This window comes from Stylophora pistillata, chromosome 4 (genome assembly GCF_964205215.1).
Source record: "Stylophora pistillata chromosome 4, jaStyPist1.2, whole genome shotgun sequence".
Classification (NCBI taxonomy): Eukaryota; Metazoa; Cnidaria; class Anthozoa; order Scleractinia; family Pocilloporidae; genus Stylophora; species Stylophora pistillata.
In genome coordinates this window covers 31,140,952-31,158,673 of record NC_142522.1, presented here as the reverse complement: position 1 = coordinate 31,158,673, position 17,722 = coordinate 31,140,952, and the positions used below count along the sequence as shown (strand labels likewise).

General features: G+C 37.6%; 2 protein-coding genes and 1 long non-coding RNA gene across 6 annotated transcripts in view; 2 read left to right on the top strand and 1 right to left on the bottom strand.

Annotated features, from left to right (window-relative positions):
* The first annotated feature begins 28 nt into the window (after positions 1-28).
* On the top strand, positions 29-12,238 carry LOC111339473 (TNF receptor-associated factor 3). 4 transcript variants are annotated; one of them, XM_022946143.2, is made up of 7 exons: positions 29-163; positions 5,737-6,038; positions 6,313-6,364; positions 7,001-7,105; positions 7,778-7,945; positions 8,273-8,440; positions 8,886-12,238. In XM_022946143.2, exons 2-7 carry the CDS (start codon positions 5,893-5,895, stop codon positions 9,942-9,944), a joined length of 1,698 nt encoding a protein of 565 aa, XP_022801878.2. In that variant the 5' UTR covers positions 29-163; positions 5,737-5,892; the 3' UTR covers positions 9,945-12,238. The 4 variants fall into 4 exon arrangements, with proteins under 4 accessions (XP_022801878.2, XP_022801876.2, XP_022801877.2 ...); XM_022946141.2 differs by lacking the exon at positions 29-163 and adding an exon at positions 1,939-2,059; XM_022946142.2 differs by lacking the exon at positions 29-163 and adding an exon at positions 3,529-3,575.
* On the bottom strand, positions 11,897-16,582 carry LOC148733343 (uncharacterized). The gene is made up of 2 exons (XR_015999981.1): positions 16,474-16,582; positions 11,897-13,898 (listed from the first exon to the last, which is right to left on the bottom strand). It is a non-coding gene; the product is annotated as an uncharacterized LOC148733343 (long non-coding RNA).
* Positions 15,305-17,722, top strand: part of LOC111339472 (TNF receptor-associated factor 3) — a 10,626-nt gene continuing 8,208 nt past the window's right edge. The window contains exons 1-2 of the mRNA XM_022946140.2: positions 15,305-15,775; positions 16,759-16,816. Of these exons, the coding sequence (XP_022801875.2) occupies positions 15,633-15,775; positions 16,759-16,816 (201 nt within the window). The 5' untranslated portion in view covers positions 15,305-15,632. The remainder of the gene's footprint in view (positions 15,776-16,758; positions 16,817-17,722) is intronic.

Sequence of the window (17,722 nt, the reverse complement as noted above, 5' to 3'; positions counted from 1 at the left end):
TAGGTTCAGAAGCACTCTTCTTCGAATTGATCTGTTGTAGAATAAAGAACTTGACCGACTGGGGCGAAACTTTCGACTCCGTAGAAGGGTTTATAAAAGCTCCCTTGAGTTCTCACTCCTCCAACACGAAAGGATCAGATGGTCGCACGGGGTACTGGAGTCCGTAAGTAACATTACCTTTCCTTTTGGTTCATTGACAGGGTTTCATTGGTATTTGGATGAATATCGACTTAAGCTCACGAAAGAAACGACGCAGTCAGCCAATGAACTCCATAAATGCGTTGCCTCACTTGCCTTTATATTCGGAGATGTGTATTGTTTTCTGGAAATAAAGACTCTGTTCAAGTGATTATATAAAATTGAGGACGCCCACATTACGAGTAAACGCAAATTTGTTTTGACTTTCATCTTAAAATATGGGGTTATTGATCTTAAGAATATGATTTTGTCGGAAATAGCCGTTGGGTTGGACATTGCATTTCATATTTCACCGCTATCAGTTGCTGCTGCTACTATCAACTTATTAGGAGCTAGACGAAAGTATTTTTTCTTTATTTTACATATACGATATTTCCCTTTTGTCTGTCTTATTGGTTTATTTCTTGCATTAATTAAGTTCTCTTTCCGATCGCTTTATTGTTTACTGAGGTCAGTGTTACATTCTCCAGGATATTTTTCTTAGTTTAGTTTCTGCTGTATTTTCTTTTAGATCAAATCACAAATTCAGCCACAACCTTCATCATATCCTCGCAACTTTAATCGCAACTACGTTCTTTTTATCCGTACAATTCAAGGTGATCTCGCACCGATTTCTTTATTCCAATTTATAGTTTGATTACTGACTGTATTTAATTAAACCTTAATTTCTACTGTGCGTTCGAATTGTCTACTCCGTTCTACAAGTTTCCTTTGGAGGTTACACCACCCTATAGTCATGATCAGTAACGTAAATACTACAGGGAAAGAACGGTTATACTTTAAGTTATGTTCGGTAAATTTAATTTAGTGGCGGATTTTCGATGGTGGAGTTAAGCTCATCTCGCTTATGTCTTTTGAGTCATCACGGAAATCACAGGAGATCTTAAGTCAAGAGTTTCATCAATTCACTCAAATGAGGGATAAGAGTAGAATCTATCGGTACAGAATCAGTTAGAACAGTGTGAGATACTGTCAGTCAAAATTTAGAAAATGGTCATCAGAATTCAAATTTATGAATAGCGGGCGCCGGCTATACTTTCTAAACCGACAATGCGTTGCTATGTTTGGCAAAACCATGGCAGTGTCACAGTTTAAATTGAGGCTAGACAAGCTCGGACACATGATTCTTGCAAATTAAAAAGAATCACCTGCGTTTTGAATCCACGGGTGAAATCTCGTTTCGACTCGCTTAGTCCTTCATGCTGAGAGCCATTGAGTAATAGCTTGTCACATGATTTGAATATGGCTAGTCACGAGACAATGTTATTTGTTGCGTTGCGATGCGCTTAAGGGATTTTTCCCTATCCCAACATTCCAGATACAGCGTATTAAGTCACGCTCGTAATTAGAAAAGTCTCAATGAAGTCAACTATTAAAGAATAATTTTTGGGATCTTTGGAATTCTTACACGTCGAAATCTCACTAAAGTAATCACGATACCGCTTTGAAGTCCAAGAAAACAAGAGGAATTTGTCCAGTGTAATGCTCACCTAATTCCTCCAATTCCTTTTGTCTCAGTGTCTTTCGCGTCGTTTAGCGGGTAGCGTCGGCAAATTACGACTATTTTACATTGATTGAGTTACAGATCGAGCGCCGTTTGGCTTTGAAAGAATCCGTGGTTCTTTCAAAGCCAAATATTAAATATTCTAGTTTTTATAATTGTTTCAGTTTGTTCGGGGATTCCCCGGACACAGTGACGTAAAATGAAATATGTCAATATTCTCGGACTATCATATATCCCATAATTCGCCGAATCGTGGTGTCCGTGTAAACTGCTTTTGATCCCAAACCTCGCTAAAATTTTTTCAAACTGAAAGCGAAACCAAGCTGGGGAGAAGGGAGCAGAAAATCAAGTAAGAAGGTGAGAATACAGTAGCTTTGCCTACTTGAATCATTATGCAAATTTCAGTTTTCTTGGAGGTGAAGACCGCCATTTTGAAGACTTTGTGCGTAATTCGAGCGTGATTTCGTGTCGCGATAGTTTTATCTTTTATATTTGGTGAATCAAACACTACGAAGAATGTAATTTCAATCTGGCTAATCTGAAAATAAAATTTCTATTTCCATATGCTTTTAAATACTACCATGCGACTGGAAACGTTTTCAAATTTCTCTGTGAGTTGTTTGTTTAAATCCGCTCTTGTGAATAAGTAACCCAGCTAGGAAATAAGACCAAACCTCCCACACTAGCAGCAAAGAAAATCATCAATATCTCAGTTCGAATTCTTAACATTTTTAACCACAATTTACCGAGTTCATCTGGCAGAGTCGTTTTACGGTCGAAGTACTCCTTCATTCAGAGGAACGATACAACTCGTCAAATCACCACCGTGGCCCACATCTACATATAAACGGTTACATTATGCACTGGCCTAGTTGAGAGCTAATACTACATTTCTGTCCTAGTACAATTAATTTAATCTTTTTCAATGTTATAGGAACCTTTTTTTTTTTAATATCTCAAGGAATTTTTCTACAATTGTTCGTGATCAGGACTCTCACATATTCAAACAATGATATTCATCAAAACATTTACCTTTCTCTTGTGGAGTAGAGTATTCATAAATATGTGGGATGCGGCAAGTTTATCTGTTGTGCATGTGAGACAAATCTTATACAACACTGCCTTCTAGTTCTAGTATTATCATACAGCCTCTTATTCTTTCCAATGCTCTACTAAACGATTGTGTTGTACCAGTAGCTATTTGCTGTCTAAACTGCCCATTTTTAACTTTCCATTGTCACGTTTTCTTCAATGGTTATATACCAATATAGGGTATATGCAATCAGTATTCGATATGCGAATTAATAGTTTTAAAATTGTACTTAAAGCGTTCCCTGAGAGCAGAACAAATCTTTATCAGTTTTATTTCATGCTCCAAGTATCCACTTAGGGCTGCTTCCTTTCATCGTCAATTTTTTTTTAATCAATGCTAATTAGTCAGAATACTCGGGCGATCGACAATTTGATGACGACAACCATTTCTTCAACTTTTTTCTCTCAAATGCTTTGTTTTTCGAATTTTGATGTGTGCCCTGATTATATTACAAGGTCTGTTACGGTAGTCACTAACATCCTTGAAATATACGCGAAAACTTAGACATCAAAAATTCTTTGAGTTACCGGATGATAATGTTTAAAACGTTTTCATTTTCTCATTATTTTGCAACACACCTCGAAAGTACTTACTCGAAAGTATTTACTATAGCTTTTCGTCAGGAAGTCTTTCGATTTCTGTGATTGACGACTAGAACAAGTGCGGCTTATCACACTATTGTTTGAACTGAAGGCAGCGAAGGGTTTTTCCCTTTCCCAGAATGCACGTCGCTTAAGGAAAACTCACAGATCGATCAAGAGAAGTTGTGTGCCGTCCTAGGTGTGTTATTGTAAAGAGAAAAAAAAATTATTGGTTTCAGTACGCAGATACTGTCTGCTTACTCGATTGGGATTAAGGATTGGGCATAATTTCACCCAGAGAATTCATCTCCGTGTAAACCGTTTGGCAAGTTTCAGCTGCATTAGTCGACTTCCGGTTTCGTTTTCGTCGACCACATTGTTGTGTTGGTTCTTCTCATTCGGGGCCTGTATAAGTTTGATGTTTCAACTGTGTGCACCAAGAATATCTTTCCTAACAAGAAGAACTGAACTAACGGATATGTTCTCTGTTTTGAATTTCACAGCGAAGGTCGACAAGCATCAGCGACGACTTCTCGTCCGGCTACAAGCTGCAGTCGTCGGTTTATTTAGAGGTTTCAGTCAAATATGCTAGCTAAGCATTTCGTTTTGCGGTTTTTGCTTTATGAAGGGAAAATTCTTACAGTGGATGTGTCCATGCCGATCTTGTTTTGGTTGCGCAAAGAACTTGGATTTATTTATTTCGCTAAAGTCGTTTCACGCTCAGTTCCTTTATGACCGTACACTTTCTTTTTCTAGGTCTGACTCGTGCTAACTTGAGTACGTGGAGTAGAGCTGGTTATCAGACTCAAGCAAATCTTAGATAGAATGATCTGTCGACAAGTTCAAATGCATTCCAGGAATTTTTCTTTGACTATTTCCCGCTCAAGTATTTTGAAGGTCTTATTAGCGGTTTTCACGCGGTGTCAACAAGGCCGGGTTGAAGCGAAGGTCTCAGTCGTTTGCATTAGCATTACTACCCTAAGAATCACGATAGCTTTCATTTTCAGTTTGGATCGTTTTTCAACTTTATAAACAACGTCTAAGTCTTTGTGAATACTGGTTGTTATGATCTAATGATAATCGTCGAATCGTAATTTTACTGTTGTTAGACCTTTCCGCTGCCTTCGATACAGTCGATCATACCATCCTCCTCTCTCGTTTACGTGTACGGTTTGGGATAGCTGGAAAGCCTCTATTATGGTTGCAATCTTATTCATCGAATCGCACGCAATATGTCTCCGTCGATGGTGGTACTTCTACGGAACATGACCTTAAATGTGGAGTGCCACAAGGATCTGTCTTGGGACCCATTTTGTATTTGCTTTCTACTTCGCCCCTTTCAGATATCATAAAGAAATTTAACCTGAGCTATCACTTTTATGCTGACGACTCACAGCTTTACTTGTCTTTCCAACCAACCGTACCGGGTGATAGGGATCTAGCGGTTTCTAGTATCGAGAGCTGTGTGAATGAAATCAATCATTGGATGATGGTTAATCGCCTTAAATTAAATAAAGACAAAACTGAATTATTGGTGATCTCCGCTAAACATCTTCCAAGACCACTCCTTCACGAGATTTCAGTTGCTGGTGAGACTATCCATTCCGTGCAAAAGGCGAGGAATATCGGCACTATGTTTGATAGCCATTTTTGCTTTAACGATCATATTACTGACATTTGCAAATCTTCATTTTATCATTTGCGAAATATTAGCTATATCAGGAAATATCTTTCAGCGACCACTACTGAATTGCTGGTTCATATGTTTGTATCTTCAAAGCTGGATTACTGTAATTCTCTTTTGTATGGCCTACCAGCCTACACTATAAAAAAGCTACAACACGTCCAGAATGCCGCGGCGCGCCTCGTCACACGTACAAAAAAGCATGATCACATTACGCCTGTTCTTTTCAATCTTCATTGGCTTCCCGTCAATCAACGTATTATTTTTAAGATTTTACTTACAACCTACAAGGCACTTAACAACTTGGCACCGTCGTGCATTTGTGATTTGCTTACATCTTACACCCCATCGCGTCAACTAAGCTCATCATCCAAGCACCTTCTGGTTTCTCCATCCTATAACCTGAAAACATATGGCGCAAGATCCTTCTCTGTAGCAGCACCATCATTATGGAATGCTTTGCCAAGTGAAATTAGAAATGCTCAGTCTGTGTCTGTTTTTAAAAGTAGATTAAAAACTTTTCTTTTTAGAAAAGCCTTTTATAATTAATATTAGCTGTCTTAAGTGTTAATGTTAAAGTTTTCTGTCGGCGCCTTTGAACAGTAGGATACTGGCGCGGTATAAATCTTTTATTATTATTAAATAGGAGCTTATGATGAGTTTTTGTCTCTCCTAGGTCTTCCCAGATTTTGTCAAGCTGGCGGCAATAATCTTCCGTACAAAACACTGCAACTCGTTTGATAATAAGGGAGAATCATTGGTGGCTCTACTGATTATTTTAACTATCTATTCAATTACCTGCAACAAACCGCTAACTTTGGATTCAGGAGAGATGAAAGGGTATCAGCTATCTGAAGACGACCTAGAACACATACCACGGAAGTACATATGTGAATATTGCCACTTTATGTTGCGTGACCCAGTACAAACGCCCTGTGCTCACTTTTATTGCCGAAGCTGTTTCGAAAATTTGAAAAGGTAAATCTTAATATGTGCACCAGATGTATTCCCTTGTGTCACATAGAATAAGTGCCTCTCTTTAATTTTGCTCGATAAATATGCAATTTTCAAGAAACAAGGAAAATTTCATCCTGATAGCCAATATATCATTAAACTACTTAGTGGTTACGTAGCAAAACATTGTTGTTATGACAAAGCCCCACGATCCTCAGCTTGTTTTGAGTGTCACAATAAATCATTTTCATTAGATTTATCTTACTACAGGACTTCAATACATCTTTGACTCTCGCAGGGACGCGGTCTTCAAGTGTAAGGTTGATGATGAAGAATTCAACGTTGCTGAGGTTAGTATAGGGTGGTGGGATCGAGTATCAATGTAGCTCGACTGTTTAAACTTAAACTCAATATTCATAAGATCAAGACGATTTAGAGATTATGTGAAAAATCACACCAAAATATCTATTGGTAAGCATTCTACCAAGATGCAGATGGCTTCAATAATCTGTAACCTGCGTCGAAATGGGAAATCAGCATTTTTGATCGATCAAACACGATGTACAATGTATTAGTTCACAGCATGACAAATTGCTTGCAACTCAAATTGGCGTATTTTCTTGGGCAAATTTTCAATGACAAGTCGAAACAGGAAAGCCATGTTTTGAATATGAAGACCTGGTACTAGATAGAATGTATAGCAAACACGTTGTTCATAACAAGGGGCTTATCAAATTAATAAAACCTTGCGGTTAAGAGAGTGTCAGTCCTGCTTTAGTTCTCATCTTGTTTAGAGACGGTTTCACTCCACTTAATTTATGCTACTTCTGGAATCGCATAAGTTATGTGCTAATTATAATTGAGTATAGATTTCCGAGGCGCAAAATTTTTCCTCTTGTTACTGTTACCAGCTAATACAATTTTGTATCGATGAATGTCGACTCCATCTGTATTGATATAGCATAATGAGGTGAAAATTTTTGCAGATCTTTCCTGATGGATGCGTCAAAAAGGAGATCCAAAGTCTTACGGTCCACTGCTTACATTTCTCCCACGGGTGTGGGTGGGAAGGTAAAATAACTGACCTAGAGGTAAGTCAATCGTCCGTAACAAGGACTGGGTGGACTATTAGGACTAAAAGCAAATTCAGTACGGAAATGGGGGTGGCGTTAGACCATTACTTTCTATTAATACCTCCCCAGCTCGTCTTAATTAGCCATCGACTAAAACGGATTTGTTTGTTTTTTGACAGAAACTAAAATTGCAAAGCCTTCCTCGCTGACTAAGTTATCTCACTGATTTAAAAAAATACCCTAAAACTGACTTGAGAAATTACCATAGACGACATAAAAATGATAGCACAAAATGATGATTGAAATAACTAAAAATAATCATGGATTAGTCGAGTGCTTTCGATCTAGCTAAGGAATAGTTTTGTCTAGGCATTACAAAATCCAGTCTGTTATCAGAATTAAAGTCCTAGGAAGGTAGGACGGTGGCGTGGCTGGCAGTTCTGATCTGTGGTAACTCATTTCGGTCGATCCAATGGCTGCAATTTTTCTCCATATACTCCCATAGCATTTAGACTAGAGAGATTTAGCCCGCAAGACTAAACTTCTCTTATGAAATCCAAGCGACTAGTTAGCCAGTCCAGGATGGCTCTCAACCTTTAAAATGGCACAGCCTACTGAAAGAACTAACACAAACAATAGGCCTACTCGTGATAATGATAATAATCATGATGATGGTGGATGATATCGTAGGAACATGTCACCACTTGCGACTACGAAGAGATAAACTGCGTCTTCGAGGACAAGTGTAAAACGAAACTGTTAAGAAAAAATCTGGCTGGACATCTGGAAAAGGAGTGCAGTCAAAGAAAGGCACCATGTGAATACTGTAACGAAGAACTACCTTTCTCTGATTTGGAGGTATGATGTAGCTGCTTTCCATTACTTTCGACATGGCGGTTGCTGCTTATGCTTCAGGACTTTTGCTGCAAACCTATTGCCGATGGTTTTGATGCCGCTTCTTGTTTTAGAGCGCTTTGACTGCTCTTCATGTTTTAAAGAATTAGATACAACTGAAAATCTTAATAATTTAATAGCTTAGCTTTACTATTAATAGCTTTTTGTCGGAGATTCTTGCCGAACAGCCCACCCCAAAACTTAATTTCTTTGTGGTCTCCTCCTTTTCACAAAACCTCCCATCATACTCTCTCTGTTAGTGACACATTATGTATTTGTTTGCAATTGCAGGATCATCACAAAAATGATTGCCAATCATTTCCAATCAAATGCATTTTGTGTAACGAGGAAGACATACCTCGAGGGAAAATCAAAGCACATCGTGATCCAGAGAATGGAGACTGTGAAGGATCGAAAGCAATATGTCCCTTTCGCTCATTAGGATGCAAAAGCATAGAGGTATTTTTCAACAGCTTACTACGACTGATCTTTTTGTTATCTGAAGAAATAACTAGTTAGTGATTTATCTGTTGTCCTTCGATTGATAAATCAGGTTTCCTATTTCACTTACATCCTATTACGCTTGGTAACTCTTTAGTCCTTCATAACCAAGAAATTATGTACTTTAATATCTATAGTTCTCTTTGAACTTCTGGGATGAAAACACTAGAGGAGGTCATTGTGTATGCCAAACTGCCGACAATCTAGATTATTATCACTGTTTACTGCAAAGGTTATAAAGAAGCATTTAACTCCGTGATCCTAAGTAACTTGCTGTTGCATTTAGATGTTCCTCACGTTTTGTGCTTGAGATGTTGCCTTTAGGTACGGATTTGTTTTTGCTTTTTGTCCTCGTCGAGTGCAGTTCTATCTTACAGAACAAAATCGCGTTTTATTATCTTAGGAGATGAGTCGTCGCGAGAAGCGTGATCACGAAGAGACCTTGGTGTCATTGCACCTCAATCTTCTCCTCCGGTTTGTATTTGATCTAAAGGATCAGGTAGGATTCTTCGTCAATGAAATAAACCCGTTGAGAGAGGGTATCGCTGTAATGGGCCGACTGAAGTCCACAGTCTCCCAGCTTGTGTCCCAGGTAACAGCAGTTGTTCGAGAGAATGGGGCCATTCAAGATGAACTTCATGATTTAAGATCTCGTTTAATGCACGTGGAGGATAACTTGGTAGAACCTGAGTCAGTACCAGCGGGAGAGCACGGTTCCCTTAACGCTCAGTATCAACAGATAACTAATGTGTTAGATGACGTCAAAAGGAAGATCAGCAACATCCAGGGGCAATTTGCAAATCATGAACTTCTACTCGCAGAAGCAAATCAAGCCATACATGAGCAAAACAACGAAATAGTCTGGCTGAAGAGACAAGATGAGAGAAACAAAGACCTTTTGAGGCGACTTCAGGCAAAAGTAGACTCTATGGACGAAGCCATGAGAACGAGGAATTTCCCGCCAGAAGCTGGTTTGCAAATTAACAGGGACCAAGAACCTTACAGTTTCGATGGCGTACTTCTTTGGAGGATTTCAAATGTCGCAGCCAAGATATACGATTCTTTTAACGAGCCAGAGAAGTCTTTTTACAGCCCTCCTTTTTACACAAGTCGCCAAGGTTACAAGATGTGCGCGCGCATCTATTTAAATGGAGACGGGACAGGCAAGGGAACGCACATTTCGCTGTTTTTCGTGGTGATGCGGGGCGAATACGATGCACTACTTCGCTGGCCATTCCGACAGAAGGTCACCTTCATGATTTTAGATCAAAATAACAGGGAACACGTGATTGACGCATTCAGACCTGATCCGAACAGTTCATCCTTCCACAGGCCGCGAAGAGAAACAAACATCGCCAGCGGATGTCCCTTGTTCTTTCCGCTGACAGAATTGAACAGGCACGCTTATATCAAGGATGACGTAATGTTTGTGAAAGTTATAGTTGACTGCTCTGACTTGTGAAAGGTATCCTCTCGTTTATTTCAAAGTTTTTGGTAGTTAATACTTGAAATCCCTTTATTCGACATTTTCCATTGATATTTCGTGGGTACGTGTGATTTTTCGATAAAAATAATGGCTTGCTAAAAACAAAAATAACGTACAAAAAAATGATTAAAAAAAAGAATTAAATTAAAAAAAAATTGAGTTATGTAACACTTAAGAAACTCTGAATATAGGAACATTTCACTGTTTTTAGTTGTATTTCCTAGTCTTTGATAATCTAGTGATGCAGGGAAACAATTATTCTGAAGTTAGATATTAGAAATTTTAAAGCAATTGAATCAATTCTACTTCTTATTTTCGTAATTATATCACAAGTTGTAGTAAAATTCCCGAGCTTTCAACATTATCCGTTGATATTTCGTTCGTAATCGTGATTTTTAGAAGAAAATAGCACCTTGCTTTAAATAAAAAAAAAATTAAAAAATGAGTAGTAATAAAAAAAAAAAAAAAAAAAAATTTTTAAAAAAGATGTATCCATGTAACCTAAACTTATTTTTGGACAAAGGAGCATTCCAATTTTTTCAGTTGTTTATTGTAGTCTTGGATAATTTAGTGATGTCCAAAAACAAATCTACTGTTGTTACATGTTAGGAATTTTGAAAGAATCAAATCTGTTCACTTTTTTTTGCTATCACTACTTGTCATAAGACGACTAACAATAATTCTTATGTAAGATGGTTTTAAAAATTCTATCCTTTGACGCTAGATAGCTAGATAAGACGATTCAACTTTCTGTAATATTCGGCCGGATTTATTACGACCTTTGGAGTTTGAAATTATTCCTTTAATTTGATTGATTGTAATGCTTATGATAAAGTGTACCCTATTTCATGTAATGTGCCTAATCACTTTTGAGTATATCACATGGAGGAACGACCAGATACGCTGGACATCACAACACTGATGACCTCAACGATGATGGATGAGACGCCTGACCATATCTAGGAGCCTCGATTTTGTGTAGCTTGTAAATATCATGCAACGGGTCGAAATACGCACGCCGAAAGGTATTTAGACTCGAACACATTTAAAGCTCAATTATAAAACATTTAACTCAGACACAGAAATGTGTTAATTATGGGGCAGGCTTAAATGATGGAGAAAATTGGAGAAAGTCATATGCCATTTTGGTGTTTGAATCTTCATAATTCTATATTTGAATACAGAAAATATCATGGGTGCCCGACGGCACTCCTTGCACTCACTGGACAGTGGAAGGAAGATCTTGATAATCATAACGTTATTGACACAGTAGCCATTGATTAAGTAAGGCTTTTGACAGTCTACCACATGACTTAATTCTGGAAAAACTTAAATTCTATGGCTTTGGTGATCAAGCGCTATCTTTTATGCGAAGCTATCTCTCTTCTCGCCATCAGATAGTGAAGCTCGGTACCGCCTTCTCCACTTGGAAAGGGGTGTTAAAAGGAGTCCCTCAAGGCTCTGTCTTGGGACCTACATTGTTTAGTATTTTCATAAATGAAATGGATATGGCCCGGACTGGCCGCAAAGTGAGTGCTCAAATAAACGCGCTTAATAATAGACTGAATAATATTTTACCACGTAAAACCAAGAAATCGTTATATCGCTCGTTCATACTACCGAATTTTTATTACTGCAACCAAGTTTGGCACCATTGCGGAAAAAGAAACACTGCAAAAATCGAAAAACTCAATGAAAGAGCGTTGAGATATGCCTATAATGATAAACATGCATTTTATCAGCATCTCTTGGAAAGGATAAGACTACCCTCCATGGAATCTCGAAGAATTCAAGACATGTTACTGACAATACATAACAGCATATCGAACAAAGCACCCCGGGAAATTAGGAATCTTATTAACTTACGCTCATTTAAGTACAATCTTAGTGCCAAGAATATGTTTTATCTTTACCTTAAGTTAACACTACTGAAGTCATGGAGATATTTTGCAGCCAAGAAATGGAATGAACTCTCAAATGACGTTAGAATAAAAGCGGGCACCAAAGAAATAGTAGACAGACTTAGATCGTTAAATTTCGGGGATTAGTAGATTTGTAACGTTAGTTTAAATAGTATTTTGATTGCGGCGGTAATATTGTAATAACAGTTTTAAATAGCTTTTAATTAGTATTTAATTTTATTTTACCCGCTGTTGATATTAGCGTTGTTAGTTGTTAGGTTTTCATTAGGTATTAGGTGGAATACCTGTAAACTAGCTCTTAAGCTAAGCGTATTTCCACGTTAAATAAAGTATGTATGTTTGTATGTATGTATGAATTTATTATTCGTGCTTTGTCAGTTAGTTTTGAGTGCCACTATCACTGTTAGACGAGATCTTCTGCTTCTTCTTTTTATTAATCGAAGGTCGCAATGGGGTTGACCAAGCGGCAAAAGCGGCAAAAAAAATTAGCCGTTTGGCCTAAAAAATAGCAAGTCTTAACCGTTTTTGGAAAAGTAAGTTAAATATAAAATGTTTCTTCGAATAATGTTCGAAGGAAATTGATCGTTACTCATAAAAGTGGCCAAAATGTTAACCGTTAGCCGTAAAAGCCATTACCCCATCGAAACCCTCTCAATCGTCACACGATTATAGATGGATGCATCAAATATATTTGTATTCACATTTGTTATTCTACAACAGATTAAGAACCCTTAGTTTTTTTGCAGTTAATCTCTAGGCTTGGAAACAGTTAGATCGATGGCTGTGACCTGGTACGCCACAGAAATTAATCTACATAGAATATAGCGTATTGCTTATGTAAATCGACACTAAGATTTGCAGCATAAAAGCCATCTAAATGGTGTGATGGCAAATAAAATCTTCAGAAAGCTGATGCAAAGCAAAAGCATTTGTTACCTTTATTCTAAGTGTACTATTTCTGTCAGGTTTGCATTCTGAATATCTAGCTCGCTCCATTGGTAGGGTAAGCTAGACAGTGGATCTGGTTATATTTTCCCTGAGAATCCACTAAGATAGAATTAACTTGACAGAAATTCGAGGCAAATGTTCATTTCATAAATACGGAGGAATTTTCATTAGTTTGTTTACATCTCAAGGGACAGTAAACTGTACTATTAATTCCGAAATAAACTACTAACACGGCTGTGTAAAGTGAATGAGCAAAAGTTCGGGAAAACCAGTAGCAGTAGGGTTACTTTAAAGCGGGTAAAGTGATATTATTTGGACAGATCTGAATAGGAATAAAACATCAATATAATAACTTGAAACTGAATATCAAAAACTCTGAACATACCTGATGTGAAATTCAAAAACAGTCGGATTAAAAGAAGTCTTCGAAAGCAAGTTTTGTTCAGTGCCCGGAACCGTAAGGGGAACTAAACTGGGATTTTTTTTTTATTATGCCATGAGTAAACAGGATGTGCGAGATCAAAATAAGAAAGATGATTAGCCTACAGAGGAAATAGCATATTAATTAGGGAATCTCCCTTGTTTCATTTAGTAATATAACTAAGTCAACTTTCATAAACAGTCAGAAGCACTCATCCATTAGTACATGCAACAAAAAGATCTGAAGACCTTAGGTATTTGATCCTGATCGGAAGAGAAAGTCGCAATACTCAGGTAAGTTTTTGAGCAAGTATTCTGTACTTAAGTTCACTTCGAAAGTCGTCCAACTCCTTTCCCACGCTCGATGGATCTTGACGTATTTGCCGTACGTAAATTTCCAGTATCTTTTACTTCTTCCAACTTGAGCAGCCCTTTAGAAGTAGTGCAATTAAGTTTCCTTTGATTTGATGGTAAGAGAAAGGTTCCTTGGCTCTTTTAACAGCCCTTTACACTCAGCCGAAATGTCAAGCGTGAAACAAGTATGTTTGATCGATCCTTGTAGGCATTAAGTACATGTCCCATTAGCGGTATTTATTTTGTTTGGCACTAATGGTCGTTATGGCTCTGGCCTTACTGACTCCTGCGAAAAAGCAAACCATAATTTTAGTGTAAATGCCATCCATAACCTCTTGAGTGGGGAGCTGAAGCGCTAAACTCTAAGCTCCGAACGACACCCGGAAGTGAAGTAATTAACCACAGTGTTCAGTTGTGAAAGTAATGACAAGTTTCATGTGATGAATAAAGCCTTTGCTAACAAGTGATAGTATTTATAAAGCGTCAAAAGAAGTTGCTCTTACTTCAGGTAACAGTCGGGTTTCTCTAACTTAAGTTTGATGGATTTTATCAAAACAATAAATATCAGAATAATCGTCGAAGAAACAGACTGGAAGCAAGAGGAACAGCCTTGATGGGAAAATATCTCTCTTGGCTACACTGACTTATTCAATGGTCTAATTCAAAGGTCAAAAATAATTTGCTTGATAATATAAAGTTTACTTATTCAAAAATATACATGCCACCTTTATACTAAAATAAAACCTGTCACTTTCGATATTCGTCTAACATTTTGCAACTCGTCTGAAAGGAGCTACACCTGCATATATTTTAGAAACTTGAATCACTCATCAGAGTTTTAAATTAAACTATTACCTTATAAAAACTTCTTTTGTAACCGAAGGCAATTTTGAGCACAATAATATGAAGTATACTCTGGATGCGAAGAGTTAGACCGCTCCAAACCGTATGGACCGTCACAAATTAAAGTTGTCCTTTCAGGGAAAATTCCCAAAATATAATTTAAGAGTATTCTTCTATTTCAGTTACATAGTCTAATTACTTCCGGCATTAGGTTTCTAGGCTTCCAGGTTTGGCTGTCGATATTTGTCAAATCTGTGGAGCTGCATCAATTTGGTCGCAGAATAGTTACTTTTTAGAGCTGTGGACGCTCTAACCAATGTTTTTAAGATCATTTTTTTTATATCAATTAAGTTGAAATTGTAAATTGGCCACCGTAAAGAGTTAAAAAGCTGACGTTTTGAGCGTTAGCCCTTCGTCATTCACTCTGACGAAGGGCTAACGCTCGAAACGTCAGCTTGTTAACTCTTTTACGGTGGCCAATTTACAGTTTCAACCTAGTTGATTAATTACCTTGTTACCCCCACCGACGCAGCACCACAGTTTCTTTAGAAACCTACCCCCATTTATTCATTAGTCTTTTTAAGTAGCTTTTCAGAAGGACTCGCAGGTAATCAAGCTCTAACACGGAGGCACTTCAAATATTTACGGATCGTGCACAATAATTCGTTTTCGAACGAAAGTGAACTATCACCTTTTTAAGGGAGTGATGTCATGCTTTTAACGTAACTTGTTCTTCGAATTGGTTTTCTTGTTGAACCTCGCAACCTGCAGGTATAAAACGGTAGCGTGACAAATCGTCTCGAGTAACGAAAGATATTTTTAACAAAACATGAAATTTTGATGAAACACGTCGCAGCGACTTGCTTTCTACTGCAAAACATTTGAAAGGGGTTTTTGGTAGCGACTTCGTTCAACATGCCGTCCCATCCTCCAATCTTTGCATAGTTTTCTTTTTCCTACGATCAATTTTTGACGATTGTTTGAACAAACTCTCGGGATCGCGACGAAACGAAATATTAAAATCGAAACATTGAAATTGATCATAAAATCGATTGTGAAAATAAATTCGTTTCAGCTACGAAAGCACCTTTTAGATTGTAGGGTAATTTTACCGAGTCATACAACAATCATTTGAATATTTATTTACGGAATCTGTTTCAGTTGAAGAGGAACAGCAATGGGTTATCGACTCGCCAAAACCGACCGGGACAAGACTGATCCAAAACATTTGTGTACCAAGTGCAATGATCTATTACAGGAACCGAAGCAGACATCTTGTGGACATCGCTACTGTAGGGGATGTATAGACTCGATTCTAAGGTATTTTACATGTACATACTTTTCATGAATAGAACTTATGCTTTTATTGCCTATGTTACATGTTCCAAGAGTTATGCTTCTTTCTTCTCCATTCTCAGTCGAACAAACGGTCATCGGTTAACATAATATTTAGTAATGGTTGATGTAAATGTGATTACGACAGAAAATGCTGTTAGAAGTGTTGCTTTGTATTTCCGCCGAGTATTATTAAGAGTTAAAAAGAACGGTTAGGAAATGAATAATAATTTGTACACGTGTTATAAATGTATAATATTGACAAAAAAGGATGGAGAACCTTCAGAGAGAAGTTTAAACGCTTCAGTAGCAGAACCTTAATGATAAACCTAAATGACAACAATACTTAATGAAACACGGCTATTTGAGAAACACGCTTTGGTTAGCGCCTGTGGCAAAACTTGAAAAGTGCCTAATTTACTAAAGCACTGACATAGAACAATATTCTGAAGACTGAATCATTTTAATATTCCCTTTAAACTTTCCACTCCCAGATCTCATTGGTGATTATCCTTACATTTTTATGAAGTCAGTCTAGAGAGTGTGGTATTCGATCAACTGATAGTCATTTTATTCTTATCGCATGTCTGCTTGATATTCTGTTGATGTTGTCACTTGTGGGAGTTAAAGGGTTAAAAAAATGGCTCGAAACTAAAATTGTGATTAGAAACGAAAACCTTTACCTTCAACTGATGTAATATTCATTGCTCGTCTTCATTCGCGCGCTTCATGCGAATGAAATCAACCTTAGAAAAATAGGGTCTTCATGCTCCTAAGCTGACTATATCTCACTTGATCGCGTCAAAGTGTGACTCATACTAAGTATTTTTAATGTGACATCATCATTAAACCAAATTTTAATTGATAATTTCATACCTTTACGGATTTCAAAGGCTTGCCACCCTCCTGAGGGAAGGCCAAGGGTTATTTTTTATAATAAACACTTTGCCACCGTTTCTTGATTGCAGTAAGGAAAATTCGGAGGGGAAGTGTATTGAGGATGACACACTGCTAAGGGAAGAAGAGGTGAGAGTTAATTATCAGTTTGCAGTCACGATGAAAAACTGGTCTGTTATGGTGAACACTACCGACCGCAAATTCCCGATAACCATGAATCCGGCCCAAAGGCTTACATGATCTAAGGTTCGTAAGGATGCTTATATTTCGGGGGCATTTACAAACGGATGGATTTACCATTAGAGGAGAGTTTACCCTGGCAATTATTTAATCAATGAAAAATAACGCTGTAGCTTTAGTTTCCGACGCAAAAATCAAGAAATCGTCAGTAAAAATGAGATACTGCCGATACATAAAATCATGGAACACAGTACATCATTAACCATCAGTAGAGTGTGTAACAAAAAGAAACACTATAGTCTGGGAATGTGTCCGAAACCGTCCAATGTGATATTCTTTGGTCTTTTCCATGAATCAAGAAGGCATCGATTTAATTAATGAATAAAGGCTAAAAGTTTCTAAAGAAACTGTGGTGCTGCGTCGGTGGGGGTAACAAGGTAATTTGACCAACAAAGTTGAAATTGTAAATTGACCACCGTAACAAGTGAAAAAGTTGACGTTACGAACGTTAGCCCTTCGTCAGCGCGATTCGCTCTTTAGATGAATCTATGTCCAAAATAGCCGCATGAGAGTTTACATGCACGAAGGGGTTTTATGTAGAAGCCTCAGTTAATTTTTACCTCTTGAGGTGGAAGCTCCTAATTAGAGAGGTTCGCCCATGAATTCGGAATTTTAGTTAATCATAGACTTGTACTCCGTATCGGATAACGATCTACTACCGGAATGTTCTAGGAAGTTCAGTACCATTTAAGTGAGAGGTACAATGACCAAAGTGTCGGGGTTAGAGTTGGAGTTATATTTTCACGATGCAAGGATCCGTAGTTCATACGTATATTGGAAATATGCAAAACAATA

Coding starts and splice junctions, on each gene's coding strand:
- LOC111339473 (XM_022946143.2), top strand. CDS start 5,893: ATGAAAGGGTATCAGCTATCTGAAGACGACCTAGAACACATACCACGG. Junction 6,039..6,312: donor TGTTTCGAAAATTTGAAAAG/GTAAATCTTAAT, acceptor TGACTCTCGCAG/GGACGCGGTCTTCAAGTGTA. Junction 7,106..7,777: donor GTAAAATAACTGACCTAGAG/GTAAGTCAATCG, acceptor ATGATATCGTAG/GAACATGTCACCACTTGCGA.